Raw genomic sequence first — 19,581 nt, 5'->3', positions numbered from 1 at the left:
CTTGGTAGGTGTTGTATACAAACCGCCTAAAGCTCGCCGTCTGAATGAGTTATCTTAACAGACTGTTACCTATGTACGAACATTTTATAATGATGGGAGATTTCAACACAAACCTTCTGGATCCAGATTCTTCCAAAGCCACCCATCTAATGAATACGTTTCAGGCATGCAGCATGGCGATCCTCCCACTTTCTCCCACTCACCATACTAAAACATCACACACACTACTGGACCTAATAGTAACGAACAACCCTGACAGAGTATTACATCACGGCCAGACATCTGCTCCCGGACTGTCAGCCCATGACATTATCTTTATGACTTACGCACTGCAATGCCCCAAACATAAACCTAAGTATGTGACTTACCAAGACTATAGCCGTATTGACAATGAAAAATTATTGGAAGACGCTTTTTCGATGCCGTGGCAGGAGTTAACTCATAAAATTAATATTGACGACATGGTCACCACTTTCAATAACATGATACTACATATTTTTGACAAACACGCCCCTCTACGAATAGCACACATCTGTAAAAGATTCTCCCCATGGCTAAATGATGATATTAGAGCAATGATGGCTAAGCGGGATGCAGCTCATAGGAAATATAAACATTACCCGACAGAGGAAAACTTTATCTATTACAAACGACTACGTAATAAAACGACTCAGACAGTAAGAAACGCTCGACTACGGTACGCCCATGACCTTATAAAACCTGACGTAAGACCCGCTACTTTATGGAAGTCAATCCGCCATTTTAGACTAAATAAACCGGACAAGGTAGACGATTTGGAAGTTTCTCTAGATGAATTGAATAATCACTTTGTATCCTCCCATCTACAGTTAAACGAAGAAGCAAAAGAAAATCTTTTGCGTCCAAATTACAACACACCAGCCGCAGGCAAAGACAAATTTTATTTTACTTATGTCTCACCCCTTCAAGTAAAACCGGCTATCATGCAAATTAAAACTAAATCCACCAGGATGGACAATATATGTATTATAATGCTAAAGAAAATTATCAACGCTATTATTCTAGTATTGACATTCATATACAATTTCTCCCTTCAAAATAGTGTATTTCCAACTGTCTGGAAAATGGCCCTGGTATATTCTTTACTGAAGACTAAATCTCCCTAGGATAAACAGTGACTACAGACCTATAATATTCTGTCAATAGTAGCTAAGGGACTCGGAACACATTGTGCATAATCAAATCATCAACTATCTCAACGACCACGACATATTAGACTCACACCAGTCAGGTTTCCGACGCAATCACAGTACATGTACTGCCTTACTAAGCATGACTGATGATATAAGACAGGCTATTGATGAGCAAAAACTGACAATTCTAGTATTATTGGACTTCAGCAAAGCATTTGACTCTGTAGACCATGAGTTGCTCCTATCCAAACTTTATCACCTAGGATTCTCCTACAGTATTCTGAGATGGTTGGGAGCTTATTTACACGAACGTCAACAACGTGTCGTCAATCAAGGTACATTTTCTTTGTGGCAATATGTGAAAAGAGGTGTCCCACAAGGGTCAACCCATGCTCCTTAGCTATTTTCTGTCGATATCAACGACCTAGCTAAACAGCTGACACATTGTAAACATCACATCTATGCTGACGGTGTACAATTGTACATCCGTGCAAAACCAACAGACTTTTCGACAGCAATCGAGCAAATTAACATGGATCTAGAGGCCATAAGTAAATGGCCTTCCCAGCATGGACTTATTTTGAATACAAAAAAATCCCAAACCATAGCAATTACCCACCCAAGACTTATTTCCAGTAATTACTGCATGTCCATCCCTGACGTACGACTTCAAAATCAAGTTTTGTCCTTTTGCGAGAGCATAAAAAATCTCGGAGTAACCATTGACCAGCACCTCTTGTGGATGGATCAGATAATATCTGTGAGTAGACGAGTTTTTGCCATGTTGCACACATTAAACAATTTTGAATTTACTTTCCCGTTCAGTTTAAAGAAGAAACTAGTTGAAACCCTTGTTCTTCCAATATTCGATTATTGTGACGTAGTTTAAAAAACGCGAAAACCGAGCTTCGAGATAAACTACAACGTGCACAGAATGCCAGTGTAAGATTTATATGTAATCTGAAATTTTCAGATCATGTTAGCCAGTCTTACATCGACCTCGGATGGCTACGCCTTGAAGACGGACGCAAGCTGCATACCCTGACTTCATTGCACCGAATCCTTAACTTACAATTCCCATTTTACCTGTATGAACGATTTCATAGCCTTTCTGAACACCATGATAAAAACAGCAGAGCGCTGAGCTCGACATTGCTTGCTACTCCTAAGCATAAATCCTCAACCTACAACAATTCCTTCACTATTGTGGCCAGCCATGAATGGAACTTTCTTCCGCAGGAGGTCAGAGGGATATCAAACCATGGAAGATTTAAAAGTATCTGCTCAAAATACATCTATAAAACGAGCTTGTAGTGCGACAGTAGTATTCTTCTTCTTCTCCTTCTCCTTCTTCTTCTCATGATTATTATTATTATTATTATTATTATTATTATTATTATTATTATTATTATTATTATTATTATTATTATTATTATTCAGTAGAGTTAGAGAGTACTCAGCTGTGGTTTCCTGCATAGTTATCCTTATCCCGATCCCCATTTTGTTATGTTTTTCACCAACAGTAAACACACGAAAACTGTAACATTCGTCAATGTGATATATTTCTTGAATTGGACAAATTAATTGTAAATATTAGTGGGTTTATCTATATTATTATTATTATTATTATTATTATTATTATTATTATTATTATTATTATTATTATTATTATTATTATTATTATTGTAATTCGTTGTATGTTGAACGTTAATTTCTTCGTAGGAAGCAAAATGTTAATTTATATTGTGTATTATAATAGATATTTTCATGTACAGCAGGATAGCATAGTACCATAGTAACTTGTTTTAGTCTATTTTTTTCATTTATTCAGTATTTTATATATTTTTTATGTTATTTATGTATTTCACTGGTTAAGTGTAAGACAGGGACACGTGTCCCTAACTTTGCCAGTTGAAATAAACTACTACTACTACTACTACTACTACTACTACTACTACTACTACTACTACTACTACTACTACTACTACTACTACTACTACTACTACTACTACTATGTGTGTTGTGGAATATTTAAAAACACTACTACTATCTCTTACTGGAATGTCAAGATCATAGACCAGTACATTGTGACATCGCCCTCTGCTATGACTGCACTAATACGCCTTCTCATTCGCCCAGTCACACACATATACGAGCAAACACGGTGTAGTTGCCAGTTCAGGCGCTTGGAACGCTGAGAAGCTGGCATTAGTCTGCTTCACGAGACACGCTCTGTGATCATTGCTAAGAGTGCTGGTGTAATTTGAGCCTGTGTTCACCTTATTTGGCTTGTTTCTTTGGACGTGAACTGTTTTAATGTTTATGTAGATAATATTGTTTACTGCTGTGCGCCTCAATGTAAGATGAAAAGCAGATCGGGGAGTGAGATTTCATGTCATGAATTTCCTCTCAAGCAACGTCATAAATGGCTAAATGTTATTTCACCGAGCTCGATTGCTGTAGTCGCTTAAGTGCAGCCAGTATCCAGTATTCGGGAGATAGTAGGTTCGAACCCCACTGTCGGCAGCCCTGAAAATGGTTTTCCGTGGTTTCCCATTTTCACACCAGGCAAATGCTGGGGCTGTACCTTAATTAAGGGCACGGCCGCTTCCTTCCCACTCCTAGCCCTTCCCTGTCCCATCGTCACCATAAGACCTATCTGTGTCGGAGCGATGTAAAGCAACTAGCAATAATAAATGTTATTTCAAGAAAGGATTTCTCGCCGAATTTCAATTCAGGATCATCGAAACGATATGTTTGCCACACCGAATAAATCCACACTTTCACACTACGTAGTAGATATAAACTGCGAGACTAGAATAACACTCTTAGTAAAGGGGCGCCCCTTAGCAGAAAGTCAATGCCTAAATGAAGCAGAGGGATTGTGATTGTTGGTAGTCCATCGAACAGCAGATGTTATATGACAAGAAACTCACCACCTTCTTTCAACAGAAAGACGCTTCATACCAAGTTGAGCGAATAAAAACTATTCAAGATGACTGCCATGCAAGCGAAAGTAGAAATCGAATTACCCTAGTCAATAACCTTTTCTGATTCATAATTTCTGCTGTGACTACAAAATAAAGGTTACAGCAGCATTTTTCTTCTTTAAGAGGCTTTTAGGTACAGAGCTACATACTTTAACACTCAAAACAATAAAGGAAGTGGAAGCTTGCGGTTTTTTCATGTTGCGCATTGTGAGTGACAATCATAAGACTAATGTTAGCAGGATAAGAAGAATGTCCTCTTCAAAACACATTAAACCGAAGATCTGTCATCCTGTTGATAGTGAAATGCCTCTTCTTGCTTTCGACAAATGGCACATTCTGAAAAGGAAGAAATTCTTTACTCAAAACATCTATGTTTGATGGTTCCCAGGATATAAACGGTGATTTCATCAAGAAACTGTATCAGATGCAGTGAAATGAAACTGTGAAACCGGTTATTTTTTCTTACATGCAAAAACATCGAGCCGTCTAAATTTAAGAAAATGAATGTGCGGCACGCGAAAGGTATTTTCGCGACTGAAGTAATAACAGCCCTAGAATATTTAAAAGACCATTTGTATACAGATATGCACGATTTTTTAATGCAGGTACCACTGTTAAATACAAGTTATCGATAAAAAATTGATTCGACACACGTCTCAGTAGCACAAATGTTGCAACATTGCAGCCGGACAAGATGCTTGATTCTTTTGACAAGACCAAGGTGTTAAACAGTGCTAATGGACTTCATTTATAAAAGAGATTAAAACAGCAGGCTGCAGTACCCATCTGATTTGCCACTGTGGATTTTGAAAGTTATTCATGATTTTGTATTGAAAGCACAACCATTTGTGCATAAAAATCCTGTTGCATCTCTGAGTGACTATTTACTGCCTGTGTTGCGTGATTTTCTTCTCTTCAGTTATCCTGAAATGAACATTCATAGTTATTGAGTGAAGTTATTTGCGAATGTGCATTTCCTGAGTTCTTAAATAACATAGCCGCATAAAGATTTGAAAGATTTGAACGTGGGAACGCGAAACACTTAAACAGAAAAGTGTGTGAAATTATTTATTTTCTATAGTATTTACTACCTACCGTTAACATTATTTTGTATGGTTTTTCTGCTGCGGAGGGGTATATTCTTCACTGAATTTCTTTATTAAGGTGTAAGATGTGTATTCGAATATGTTTATTAAGTGATTGGCTATATATTTGAACAGAAATATACAAAACACTTAACGTGTGCTGTAATGAACAGTCGTGTTTCAATGCCAGCGAACCAGCGCTCGGTGGTAAAAATGGGAACTAGGCCCATATCGCTCATATTGCTGTATTGGGAAGGCGTATTACCGCAGTCATAGTAGAAGGCGATGATTGTAATCACTGAAGTCAGTGTAAACATTATACACAATTTTTTTACAGGGTGCATTAATATAAATATGATCCAAAAGTGTAGAACTCTTTTCTGTCACTCTAGTGGGGTATATATTATTACATGGCAGTTGGCCATAGCATTCTCCTATTTTACTCAACTCAATAGATTGCTGTTTTGTGATGTTTTTTCAATATTAAAATCCCCAATTGTAACAAAAAAGTGCCTACAATTCTTGTTCCATATTTCTTCAAGTTTACTTAGAAAGGACTTACTGAATTTATAATATGAATGTAAAAATGTGTTCCATTGTGGACTCTACTGATGATCTCAGCATGGGACCGATTATCTTCTGCGACCTTACTGCCTAGATACTTGAAATACTCCACTTCTTCTAGGTTTTTTCCCATCCAAAGTTATGTTCATTTCCATTGACAGCACCACTGTTTTGGAATGATTGGTTTGTAAGACAAATTCTTTGAAGATACCATTCTGGCCATTCAGTTTCTCCTGTATATCTGCTTCAGTGTTGCCCCATATTACTATATCATCTGCAAAAGCAAGGAAATTTAATTTTTGTTGGTCCATTGTTTGAGAACCTCTTCATTATTTTATCCATCTCAGTGATAAATAATAGTGGGGATAAAACACTTCCTTGTTGTACTCCAAATCTACTCACAAACCAGTTTGAATAACCATCACCTGTTTGGATGCAACACTGGAAGTTATTTACTAAGGATGGTGGCACATTCTTTTCTCTTGGCATTCCCACACTTTGTTCCTCCATATACTGTCATAAGTCTTTTTCGTGCAAAGGAAACTGAGATAACATCCTTTGCTTTCTCCCAGTATTTTTCCATGGTCATTCTAACAGTAAAAATCAGGTCTGTTGTGCTCCATTGTGGACTCTACTGATGATCTCAGCATGGGACCGATTATCTTCTGCAACCTTACTGCCTAGATACTTGAAATACTCCACTTCTTCTAGGTTTTTCCCCATCCAAAGTTGTTGTTGTTGTTGTTGTTGTTGTTGCTCTGTTGGTTCTGAAGCCATACCGTTCTTCTTCAAGCTGTGAATCAATGATCAAGTTATTTGGTGATATCCATAATCATTATTCTGTGTAACAAAAGTTTTATACCCCTATAGTTACTGCATTTGTGCCTGCTTCCTTCTTTAAATAATGGAATTATAATGTCCTTATATAACCACTGCAGGCCTTGGATTCTAGCTAATTTGATCATGTCATTGCTCACTTCATCAAAGGCAGTTGACTTCACTTTTCTCCATTTCTTTAGTATATTTTTAACTTCTGTCCATGTTAATAATAAATAATAATGTTATTTGTTTTACGTCCCACTAACTACTTTTTAAGGTCTTCGGAGACGCCGAGGTGCCGGAATTTAGTCCCGCAGGAGTTCTTTTACGTGCCAGTAAATCTACCGACACGGGGCTGTCGTATTTGAGCACCTTCAAATACCAATGGACTGAGCCAGGATCGAACCTGCCAAGTTGGGGTTAGAAGGCCAGCGCCTTAACCGTCTGAGCCACTCAGCCCGGCCCTGTCCATGTTAATGAAGACTTGTGGCAGCCTCGAGTGTTAATATATGTGTATAAACTCATATATGTTTATAAACTCCTTGAACTTTGTTTATGTTTCGAAGACTTCTATATATTGATGTTCTGTGCTTCTAATATTATCTATATTCTCTTTGATTATTATTCATGTTTTACGTTCATCCCCACGATACTTGGAGTGTTAATTAAACACATAAATACACCATCCCTTTTCTATTATTCATTTAAATACATAACCATCATCAATAACTACAGACTCGTCACTAGCAGAACTCAAAGGCATTGGAATTTCATGTGGTTTTTCTGTGAGCTTTCCTTTGTTATACGACTTGTTGACATACTTCCGCATCTGTTCTTTTATCTTCTTTCCAGGCGGTATTATTGCTGGCCTCTTTTACTTCTTCTCTTTCTCTGTTTTAATAATCCTTTGTGATTGGAGTTTTAGGTCTCTATAAATTTTATCAAGTTCCTTTATTTTTTCTTCTCCTCTTCCTCTGAGCTTTTGCCTGGCTTTATCTCTACCCTTCTGGCTGCATTTTGTTGCCTTACAGCTGCCTTGACAGTAGCATTGCACCAGGAAGTCTCTTTAGCTTTAACTCTACCACTTGTCTTTCCTATCAAACTGACTGCTGGACCAACCATAGCTTTCTTAGATGTATTCCATGATATTTTTCTTCTGTTCACTTCACTCTTGGGCAACCATTCTCAGGTATTCACATTTATTTTCTGGTATATCCACATCGCAGACTCAAATCTTTTGACTGCATTTAGTACTGTATTTACTTGCCTATAACACCCGCTAAGTGAAAATTTCACATAATATATCAATCAATCAATCAATCAATCAATCAATCAACCAATCAATCAATCAATCAATCAATCAATACTGATCTGCATTTAGGGCAGTCGCCCAGGTGGCAGATTCCCTATCTGTTGCTTTCCTAGCCTTTTCCTAAATGATTTCAAAGAAATCGGAAATTTATTGAACATCTCCCTTGGTAAGTTATTCCAATCCCTAACTCCCCTTCCTAAAAATGAATATTTGCCCCAGTTTGTCCTCTTGAATTCCAAATTTATCTTCATATTGTGATCTTTCCTACTTTTATAAATGCCACTCAAACTTATTCGTCTACTAATGTCATTCCACGCCATCTCTCCACCGACAGCTCGGAACCTACCACTTAGTCGAGCAGCTCTTCTTCTTTCTCTCAATTCTTCCCAACCCAAACTTTGCAACATTTTTGTAACGCTACTCTTTTGTCGGAAATGACCCAGAACAACATATAGCACCTTTACATCAACACACAAAATAGTTATTTAAATCTATACTTTATTTATGCTGAATGTGATATTAATGCTGTCCCAGCGCCTCCTGCACTACCACAGCTGACTGGTCACATGACTAAATGCTGCACCCGCATCACCACTGTGCTGTGCAGAGTTCAAAGTTGCGTAGTGCCTTAAGTCTTATGACAAAGCAATGAAATTTGATGTCCTTCTCAACAAACTTAATTCATTTTGGCAAATAAAGAAAACTTTCTGACCAACCTCTACTTGCTTTACAATCCTTCCCCGCAATACCAAGACTGTGCAATTTCACACGCTTTGAACTGCATCATTTCATGATTTACAGCGTTGCCACTATGCCTTGCTTCTTAAGACACTCCAGAACTATGTCCACTTTTTCTTTTCTTTTCTTCACACTGGAGAAGGCGATTTTTTTTCTCCCAATACCATAGTAATTATTTAATAGTCTCTGGTTATGCCAATAATGAAACTTACATGGCTGCACTTAGCATTTACAACTCGCCGCTCTCACTCCTTTTTCTGCAGCATATGCTGTAAAACTTGTTCTCTAGCTCATTTGTGCTCGTGTTCTGGACTCTTCCTAATTACACACTACACATGATGCTTGGAAGCTGAAAGTGAATAGAGAAATCTTTGGTGGGGGGAGAGAGTAGCCTAGGCCAATTAAATACAATATGTGGTCAGAAGTGTGGGTTTTACCGTTAACTGAAATGTCCCAATTGCTGCCTGGTCACTTAATAGATTTTTTGCATTTATTTTTTCCGATACCCACCCCCTGAAAATAGTCTAAAAATAAGGGGGGTATTACAGGCGAGTAAATGCGGTATTTGTGGTGTTAACCTTGATATTTCTTAAGGTGGCTAGTACCAGTCTGTGGTCTCTGTCTAAACTCTCGATGATGATGATGATGATGATGATGATGATGATGATGATGATGTTTGTTGTATAAAGGGGCATAACATCTAGGTCTTCGGGTCCGTCTGAACTCTCCAGGCAGCACTTTTACATCTTTAAAGTATAGCCCAACATCTCTGTCCAAAATAATGTCATCAATCAGAGATTTCTGTTCCCCATTCCAGCTATATGGGGTGATCTTGTGACTAAGGCGTTTCTTGAACCAGCTATTCTTGATGATGAGATTGTTTCTTACACAGAAGTTGAGGAGGCACTCTCCTTCCTCATTCCTGTTTCCTAACCCATAGGGACCAATGGCGGCATGATAACCTGCTGTGATAGTACCAACCTTTGTATTCAGATCACGTCACCCATTACTATTCCATTTCATGTTCTGTTTGTTCCTCTAATTCTTCAAGGAAAGCAACTTTCTCTCCTTGGCTGCATGGGTGACCAGATACTATATAATGTGTTGTCTTATTTAATGGTTGTGACTTTGTATTTTGTTTTAATTTATTGCATTAGTTATATTTATAAATAAATATGTTTTAGAATTCACTATGGTGGAGTTCGTGGACCCAGCATGGGTACGCTACTTTTGGTGGGTTTATCTCATTGGTTTGGTATGGGTCTCAGAGTTCATCCTGGCCTGTCAGCAAATGGTAATTGCTGGTGCTGTTTCACAGTGGTACTTCAATGGGTAAGTTTATGCTTCAAATATACTGACTGACAGAGCAAATGCAACACCAAGAACGAGTGGTCAGAACTTTATGCCAATTGCAGGGTAGACTGACGTCACTGAGGTATGCTCATGATGTGAAATGCGCCGCTGTGCTGCGCACGTAGCGAACGATAAATGGGACACGGCGTTGGCGAATGGCCCACTTCGTACCGTGATTTCTCAGCCGACAGTCATTGTAGAACGTGTTGTCGTGTGCCACAGGACACGTGTATAGCTAAGAATGCCAGGCCGCCATCAACAGAGGCATTTCCAGCAGACAGACGACTTTACGAGGGGTATGGTGATCGGGCTGAGAAGGGCAGGTTGGTCGCTTCGTCAAATCGCAGCCGATACCCATAGGGATGTGTCCACGGTGCAGCGCCTGTGGCGAAGATGGTTGGCGCAGGGACATGTGGCACGTGCGAGGGGTCCAGGCGCAGCCCGAGTGACGTCAGCACGCGAGGATCGGCGCATCCGCCGCCAAGCGGTGGCAGCCCCGCACGCCACGTCAACCGCCATTCTTCAGCATGTGCAAGACACCCTGGCTGTTCCAATATCGACCAGAACAATTTCCCGTCGATTGGTTGAAGGAGGCCTGCACTCCCGGCGTCCGCTCAGAAGACTACCATTGACTCCACAGCATAGACGTGCACACCTGGCATGGTGCCGGGCTAGAGCGACTTGGATGAGGGAATGGCGGAACGTCCTGTTCTCCGATGAGTCACGCTTCTGTTCTGTCAGTGATAGTCACCGCAGACGAGTGTGGCGTCGGCGTGGAGAAAGGTCAAATCCGGCAGTAACTGTGGAGCGCCCTACCGCTAGACAACGCGGCATCATGGTTTGGGGCGCTATTGCGTATGATTCCACGTCACCTCTAGTGCGTATTCAAGGCACGTTAAATGCCCACCCCTACGTGCAGCATGTGCTGCGGCCGGTGGCACTCCCGTACCTTCAGGGGCTGCCCAATGTTCTGTTTCAGCAGGATAATGCCCGCCCACACACTGCTCGCATCTCCCAACAGGCTCTACGAGGTGTACAGATGCTTCCGTGGCCAGCGTACTCTCCGGATCTCTCACCAATCGAACACGCGTGGGATCTCATTGGACGCCGTTTGCAAACTCTGCCCCAGCCTCGTACGGACGACCAACTGTGGCAAATGGTTGACAGAGAATGGAGAACCATCCCTCAGGACACCATCCGCACTCTTATTGACTCTGTACCTCGACGTGTTTCTGCGTGCATCGCCGCTCGCGGTGGTCCTACATCCTACTGAGTCGATGCCGTGCGCATTGTGTAACCTGCATATCGGTTTGAAATAAACATCAATTATTCGTCCGTGCCGTCTCTGTTTTTTCCCCAACTTTCATCCCTTTCGAACCACTCCTTCTTGGTGTTGCATTTGCTCTGTCAGTCAGTGTATATTAATTTACTCATTTTGTAATTGTCATAAGTATGAGCTCCTCTGTGAACCCTGTGACTTTGCCTTGGTGGAGAGCCTTGTTCATCCCAGTGGAGCAGGTAGCTGAGCTATAGTCATTACTATATGAGATGGATATCTGTCAAGAGAGCAAACTAATACATGGTTCATCAGAAGGGGGGCTAGAGGCCTTTCAGAAGTTGCAAGGGCGGCAATCTGGTTGATCGACTGATTGACATAATGTTGGTTGAACTATGTTGGTTCTGGTACACAGCTGAAAACAACGGGAAACTACAGCTGTACCTATCTCCTGAGGACATGCAGCTCTCTATTTGAATGAATGCTGTACTGATGACGGCTTCCTCTTGGGTAAAGTAAAATTGTCTTTCATTCGGCTCTGTGGGTGGAGATACAGGAGAGGGGGCAAACATCAGGGAGATGTATACTGACATTCTAAGAGTTGAGCGTGGAATGTTAGAATTTTGAATCCTTGTAGTAGATTAGAGAATCTGGGAAGGGAAATGTATAGGCTAAAGTTAGATGTAGTCAGTATAAGTGAAGTACGTGATCTTGTCTTTCTTAATTTGATCCTGTAAGATCAGATGTGAAGTCAGGATTTGGTCAGGTGACTACAGAATTCAGTCAATCAGTATTCTAACGGCTAATGCCTTGTCGATGCAACCACTCTCTTCTTCCATTGGCTGTTCATTTCAGTTCCATGTAATTGTCGCTACCTTACCTTTTCTTGATGTTGTCCAAATACTTCATCCTAAGTCTTCCTCTCCCTCTCTTTCCCAGCACTTTGCCTTCAAGAATGTTAGTGATAAAAGTGTTGTGTCTGATGATTTGTCCAATAAATTTTAATTTCCTGTTTTCATTTCCTTTAATAATCTTCTCTCTTCTTTAACTTCCCTTAACACAATGCTGTCCGCTCACGTATCAATACGTGTTTGCAAGCCTGGTGCTCTGCAGCCGATCACGTATGAATACGTGTTGGTGCAAGTCTGTGTTCTGATGCCATCTAACGGTTATTGAGGAACTATTTGGTGATTATCGTTGATGTACCTAAATGGTAGAAAATCTCCGCTTCTTTTAGTACTGGTTTTGCCCGTTTTAGTCCATCAGTGGCGTTTGTTTTTGCCTTCGAATATCTTCCGTGTATCCATCAATGCCAGTAAACAAAAATGGCAGCGCCGGTAAAGAAAAACAATGGACTGACTCCTGGTTATATTATACATAAATTATACCCTGATAATTTGTCATATGTTTCCCGTGATCGTGAGAAGAGTGAATATGAATTGTCTAATGATAATTCTAGTGCCAGAGAAAGTGATACGGTGAATGACACGTTTATTGCACCATGTGAACAATGACCTGTTCCTTCAGATTGCAAAGATGGTCTAGATATAAGTACTGTTGATAATATTCTCCCTGTTTCTGGCAGTGAGTGGCCTAACAGGATATTATACTGTTTTTGTACTCTTTCTCATGGACGCGTGGCGTTAAAATTTCGCCGAGTGAATCTGAAAATACAGGTTATGATGTCAAGTTGTTCATTTGTAATGATTTGTTGGCGTATATGGTGGAGGAATCAAACAGATATCATTACCAGAATGAACCGAAATATAAAATCTCACCAAAAACTTTGAAGTGGACAGATATAACTGTAAATGAACCCAAAATTATTAAATTATGATACCCTGCAATAACTCCATGTCTCTGCCAAAACCTTCCGGCCACAGGGGCCAGTTATACGTCAGATGGGCCGGACAGCAATGTGTTAAGATTTCCAGGTTGGTTTTTCTTTCCATCCAGCTCGTTCTGGTCATTTTCCGCCATATCCATGTTTCAGCAGCTTCAAGTCGATTCCTTTCTAATTTACCCCAAGTCCAACTCTCACTTCCATACTGCAGTGTACTCCATACAAATGACTTTGCAAAGGAATTTCCTACATCTTTATTCATGTGTGTGCCAGTTAAAATGTTATTTTTAGTCATAAATGCCTGTTTTGCCAATGTTATTCTTCTCTTTACTTCCAGGAAGTATCTATTATCTTCTGTTATCATACTACCAAGATAACAGAATTGTTTCACCTGGTTCAAATCTGACATCATCAGTTTCTATATTGGTTTTAATTTCTTTCTATTTTTCCGTACTACAATTACTTTGGTTTTCCCATTTGTTTACTTTTAATTTCCATAGTTTAAGAGTGTCTGAGAGGACTTGCAGCATTCTATTTATCTCTTTTTCTGAGTCTGCAGTTAATATCATGTCATCTGCAAATCTGATACAATGTATCATTTCACCATTGACTTTTATTCCCTTTGTCTTTTCCTTCATGATCTGAATAGCTTCGTGAGTGAATATATTAAATAAATATGGTGATAGGGGACAACCTTGTCTAACTCCTTTTCTAATCCTGGCCTTTTCTTCTACCTGATGGATGATTATTTTTGTGCTTTGGTTCAGATACAGTTGATAAATCATTCTTTTATCCTTCCAGTCCAGTCCTATTTTCCTCATAGTTCTAAACAGTAGTTCCCAGTTCACATTGTCAAAAGCTTTTTCTAAGTCAATGAAGGTAAGTAGTTCTATTCATTTCTATCCTTCTCTCCAATAACATATGCAAGGCCAGAATTGCTTCTCTTGTTCCTCGACCTTCTGTAAATCCAAATTGGTCTTCTCCAACTTTTATTCTGTTCTTAACTATGTTAATGAGTATCTTGGAGGCATGTGTTAATATTGATAGTGTTCTATAACTGGTGTAGTCAACTGCCCTTCCTATTTTAGGTATGGTAATGGTTCTGCATTGTGTGAAGTCTTCTGTCACCATTCCTCTTTCATAGCATTCATTTGTTACTCTGAATGATTGGTCTTTCATGTTGTTACCTACATTTTTCAGTAATTCTGCTGGGATGTAATCAACACCGGTTGGTCTTCCTTATTTCAGACTCCGAAGGGCATGTTCAAATTCATGGCTGATAATCGGAAGACCGTGCATTTCTGTCCCACACTCAATTGATGTCTTCAATTAGATTATTTTCATTCTTGAAGTCCTTATCATTGTACAGTTCTTCTGGTTATTCTTTCCAGCGAGCACATATCTTATCATTGTCTATCAGTAATATTCCTTCTGTATTTTTTACTACTGCAGATTTTGTTCTTTTTTTTTTTTTTTGCTAGGGGCTTTACGTCGCACCGACACAGATAGGTCTTATGGCGACGATGGGATAGGAAAGGACAAGGAGTTGGAAGGAAGCGGCCGTGGCCTTAATTAAGGTACAGCCCCAGCATTTGCCTGGTGTGAAAATGGGAAACCACGGAAAACCATTTTCAGGGCTGCCGATAGTGGGATTCGAACCTACTATCTCCCGGATGCAAGATTTTGTTCTAGTTTTGTACTGAAGGGCACTGATTTTCTTATAAACTTGATCCTGTTTTCCCTTTATCTATATCTTCTTCTATCTCTTCAGCAGTGCTTTTGACTCACTTCTCTTTTTCTCTGCATTTGGTTGTGATGTGATTTTTAATCTGTTTGTAAGTAGTCATCTACATTGTTTTCCTTCCTGAGTTTATTCCTTTCTTGAATTAGGTATAGTATTTCTTCTCTCATCCAAGGTTTTCTGGGTTCCAATTTCCTTTTTCCTAGAAGTTCATTTGTTACTTCAGTTATCCTCACCTTGATGTTATTCCACTGCGTTGCCTCATCACTTCCATTATCTACTTTATTGGTTTGTTCTTCAGAAGCCACCTTTATTACTGCTTCTTTCAGTCCTTCTACTCTCCACTTCTTTTTGATAGATATTTTGGTTCCTTTAAATCTAATGTTGCACATGGCTAATACAAGTGTATGGTCGCTATCTATATCAGGACCTGGATAGCTGCGGCATGATTTAATGATTCCTGTATCTTTTGGTTCATTAGTATATAATCTAACTGAAATCATCTTTTGTCTGGCGCCTCCCATGTGTACCTTCTTCTAAGAGGAACTTCAAATGATGTGTTTACAATAACCATCTAATTTTGACTGCAGAAATTTACTCAAGTTTTACCTCTTTCATTTGTTTTCCCCAGGCCAAAATTTCCTACTGTCTTATTGCCCATTATTGCGACAATATCTTTTTCTTTAGTCACTTTTAATAGTTCTTCAATATATTCATACATTTATTAAAAAATGCTATTTGTTCAGGGCATCGACCTATAGAGATCTTTTGCCCCTACTTGCACCATATGATATGAACCTGCATGTAATTGGAATTGTGAAAGTGTAGAGTGTTGAATGTGAGGAAAGGAACGTTAAGGACGCCAGAAACACCCAGTTCCCAGGCCAGGGATATTAATCATTTGCAATTAAAACCCCTGACCCAGCCGGAAATTGAACCCGGGGCCGCTGGGTGACAGGCAGATGCGTTGCCCCTACACTGGGTGCCGGACATCTTCATAATCTCCACTTCTTCCAAGTCATGAGCCGATGTTGGAAAATATGTCTGAATTATTACCAAATCCACAGGTGCACTGTAAATTTTCACCATCATTAACTGGTCGGTGACATGGTGGGTACCGCAAACATTATTTGACTATTTTCCTCTTATTGTAAGAGCCACTCCATACTTTTCTCTTCACACTATAAATTACTCTAAACTCACCACTGTAGTTTCCATTTCCTTCCCATCTTGTCTCACATAAACCTAATATATCTGTCTCATTCTTCCTCATCTGGTCTTTCACTTCATCCAGTTTTCCCACTTTCAATAGCGTTCGTACATTCTATGTTCCCATCTTCATTGCAGTTTTAGAGGGATTTTGCTTGTTAATGACCTGAGAAGCCCTCTTACCTCTCCTGGCAGATCTTGGGATCTAAAATCCATGATCAGCGGTTAATGTTACTACTTGGGATATCCTTAGGATCTTTAGTAAGAGATGGAGCTTTCGGGGATTTATCTGGGACCTGAAGAGCAATATAAACAAAAAGCAGGAGACCTCTCCAGCAGTCCTCAGTATTATCTGAATTGCAATGCTTTATTATGTGACATAAATTTTCGGTGACGAAATACCTAGCACCCTTGGGAATGCGACGTAACATGTATATTATCCTTACATGAAGCCAGTTCCTCATAAAAAGAATCCCATGACGTTGTTATCGTACCATCTCCTTTAATAGGCTTATCGGGATGAGTGTTGGATCAATGAATGTGAAGACCTCCCGTACCTTTAACAATTTTTTCACAGAGAGGACAGTTTTATTAACTCAGTGCCAACTACAGAAGAAGTTTGCGAATTTCTTAGTAATTCACACGATGGACACATCCACGAGTCAGCAGTGTTTGTAAGAACCTGAAGTTCCACATCAGAGATGCCATCACAAATTCCGTAAATCCACGAGTGATATATCTCACAGAGAAGTAATCCATTGGATCTGGTGTCACCTGATTTCCTACAAAGATGACAGGCAATTGTTTGTTATCTTCCATCTGACACACAAAATAACAAAGAATAACTAACTTAAACCTTGAATATCATACTGGAAATACACGACGCTTGAATACTAACAAAACATGGCTACCATTCCTTAGTTGGTGTAAAGGACACCTAGGTGGTGTTAACCTTTCAAGCGGTAATGACGGAATAAATTGTTATAGCCGTATGGCTTCGTAAGTGGCCATGATGGAATATTCCGTCATCACATTGTAAATGTCTTTCGGCGATGGGTATGACGCCTTATTCCGTCGTAGGATCCAAGATCGCTTTCCTTTGTGTGTGTATGTTAGTTTCAAGCTTTGTCTACAGCATCACTCTCCTAAAACCACGTGACCCAGCGAAATGCTTTCGTTCTGCACCAAGCTGGCAGCCAGCCAGTACCGGCCGCCAGGCTGCTGAGAGTGGTAGATAGTGCATTATGGCAGGTGCAAGCAGAGCTCAGAAACATCTGCGAGAAGAAGAACTGTTTGATTTATTACACTGTGACAATTCAGAGAGTGATGTGTCATCTGATAGTGAGACTACTGTTGAAATGTCAGGAGATAGCGAATGCAATGGTGAAAGCGACTCAAGTGAACATGACGGTAGCACTAGCGGTGACATTCAGCTCGGTGTATGGATATCGAAACCAACCGGTATGTTCAACAGTTTTTAGAAAGCACATCAACCTCAAAACTATATTCGAGAGTGAATCAGTGGACTGACACGAATAAAGGTGAAATTAAGACTTTACTTGCATTCTTTCTCTTGCAAAGCATTCATCAGTTACCTGACAACAAGAGCTACTTTTCTTGTGGACAGATATTAGAGACTCCAATAATTTTGGAGCTGTTCTCTGAAAGAAGATTTCATCTCCTTCTCAAATTCCTATACTTTGTGAATAATGAAGCTTACGATGAAGCCACATATGGTCCAAAGAAACTTTACAAATTGAAACCTATTCTGGACCACTTGAATAGCAGATTCCGAAGTGTGTACACACCCAAAAGCGATGTGTCTGTAGATGAGTTTCTTATGTTGTTGAAGGGACGTTTGTCATGTCATACCGCCTAAGCGCTCAAGATTCGGTATCAAATCATTTGAACTGTGTGAATCTAAATCTGGTTACATGTGGAATTTCTTGATGTATATAGGAAGAGACACCTAGTTTGATGACTCTAAAAAATAAACCATATGGATTAAACGTTGTTTCCCGTTGCTTTTCTTACTGAGACAGATTCTCTTTCCTTGCCCTTGGCACTGTAATCATTTCAATAGCTTGATAGTGAGACTTTGTTTTTTAAACCTGATGAAAATACCTGACCAATTAAAAGTATCTCACCGTAAGTTACCGTTGCTTTCCTCAGCGAGCCAGACGCTTTGCCCTTCGTACTATGATGATTTCTGACAGCTTTATACATTTCTGTACTTTTTTAACCTGATAAAAATACTATACTACACAAGAGTATCTCACTATATGTTACTTCCCAGTACCTTATGGAAAATGTGCCACTGTGTTAGTAGCTACTCACCGGGCGAGTTGGCCGTGCGCGTAGAGGCGCGCGGCTGTGAGCTTGCATCCGGGAGATAGTAGGTTCGAATCCCACTATCAGCAGCCCTGAAAATGGTTTTCCGTGGTTTCCCATTTTCACACCAGGCAAATGCTGGGGCTGTACCTTAATTAAGGCCACGGCCGCTTCCTTCCAACTCCTAGGCCATTCCTACCCCATCGTCGCCATAAGACCTATCTGTGTCGGTGCGACGTAAAGCCCCTAGCAAAAAAAAAAAAAAAAAAAGTAGCTACTCAAAGGAAATGTACCACTTGAAAGGTCAACTAACACAGTATACCTTTCGAAAAAGTCAAGGAGAAATTGTACAGTCAATGACAAACAAGAAACTATAACAAGATGGCTGTCATCTTGTTCACAGCGAAACTTAGGAATTTAGTGGAAACATTGTCATAAAGAAAAACTCAGCCACAAAAGACAATACAATCACATATACGAAACACACTAACAAACTTCATAATTAGTCGGTGAACCCCAAATGAAGCACAATTTGGTTGAATTCAATACAGAGATTGCTTGACTGAAATCAGGAGTCAAATCCACAGCCTCCAGCAAACAGAATTATTAGCACAAAGCCAAACAGGAGAAATCCAGGAGTTGGTCTATTAATGAATAAGAAGATAGGGCAGCGGGTAGGTTACTATGACCAGCATAGTGAAGGGATTATTTTTGTCAACAGATAGATACCAAGCCAATGTCCACCAACTTTGTACAGATCTATATGCCTATTTGTTTAGTCAATGATGAAATTGATGGAAAATATAGATTTTAATATAATATGTAAAAGGAGATGAGGATCTAATTTTGATGGAAGATTGTAATGCAATGGTAGGCCAAGGAAGAGAAGGTAGTGTAGTAAGAGTGTATGGACTGGGACAAAGGAATGAGGGAGGAAGTCAGCTGGTAGAATTCTGCACTGATCATAATTCAATCCTTGCTAAGGCTTCGTTCAAAAATCACAAGTGATGGCTGTATGTGTGAGTAAGACCTGGAGACACAGGAAGATATCAAATAGACTTCATTTTGATCAGAAACTGAGTGTTGGATTGCAAGACCTTCCCATGAGCAGACATGGACTCTGACTACAGATTGGTGATCATGAAATG

The 19,581-nt window shown here is 39.8% G+C and overlaps 1 protein-coding gene across 3 annotated transcripts in view; it reads left to right on the top strand.

The window, feature by feature from the left end:
• Positions 1–19,581, top strand: part of Ctl1 (choline transporter-like protein 1) — a 290,689-nt gene that overhangs the window by 182,149 nt on the left and 88,959 nt on the right. For all 3 annotated transcript variants that reach the window (XM_067151040.2, XM_067151020.2, XM_067151031.2), the window contains exon 11: positions 9,865–10,012. In XM_067151040.2, the coding sequence (XP_067007141.1) occupies positions 9,865–10,012 (148 nt within the window). The remainder of the gene's footprint in view (positions 1–9,864; positions 10,013–19,581) is intronic.

Source organism: Anabrus simplex, chromosome 1 (assembly GCF_040414725.1).
Source record: "Anabrus simplex isolate iqAnaSimp1 chromosome 1, ASM4041472v1, whole genome shotgun sequence".
Classification (NCBI taxonomy): Eukaryota; Metazoa; Arthropoda; class Insecta; order Orthoptera; family Tettigoniidae; genus Anabrus; species Anabrus simplex.
The sequence above is the reverse complement of the archived record's forward strand: the minus strand, read 5'-3'. Positions and strand labels throughout refer to the sequence as shown.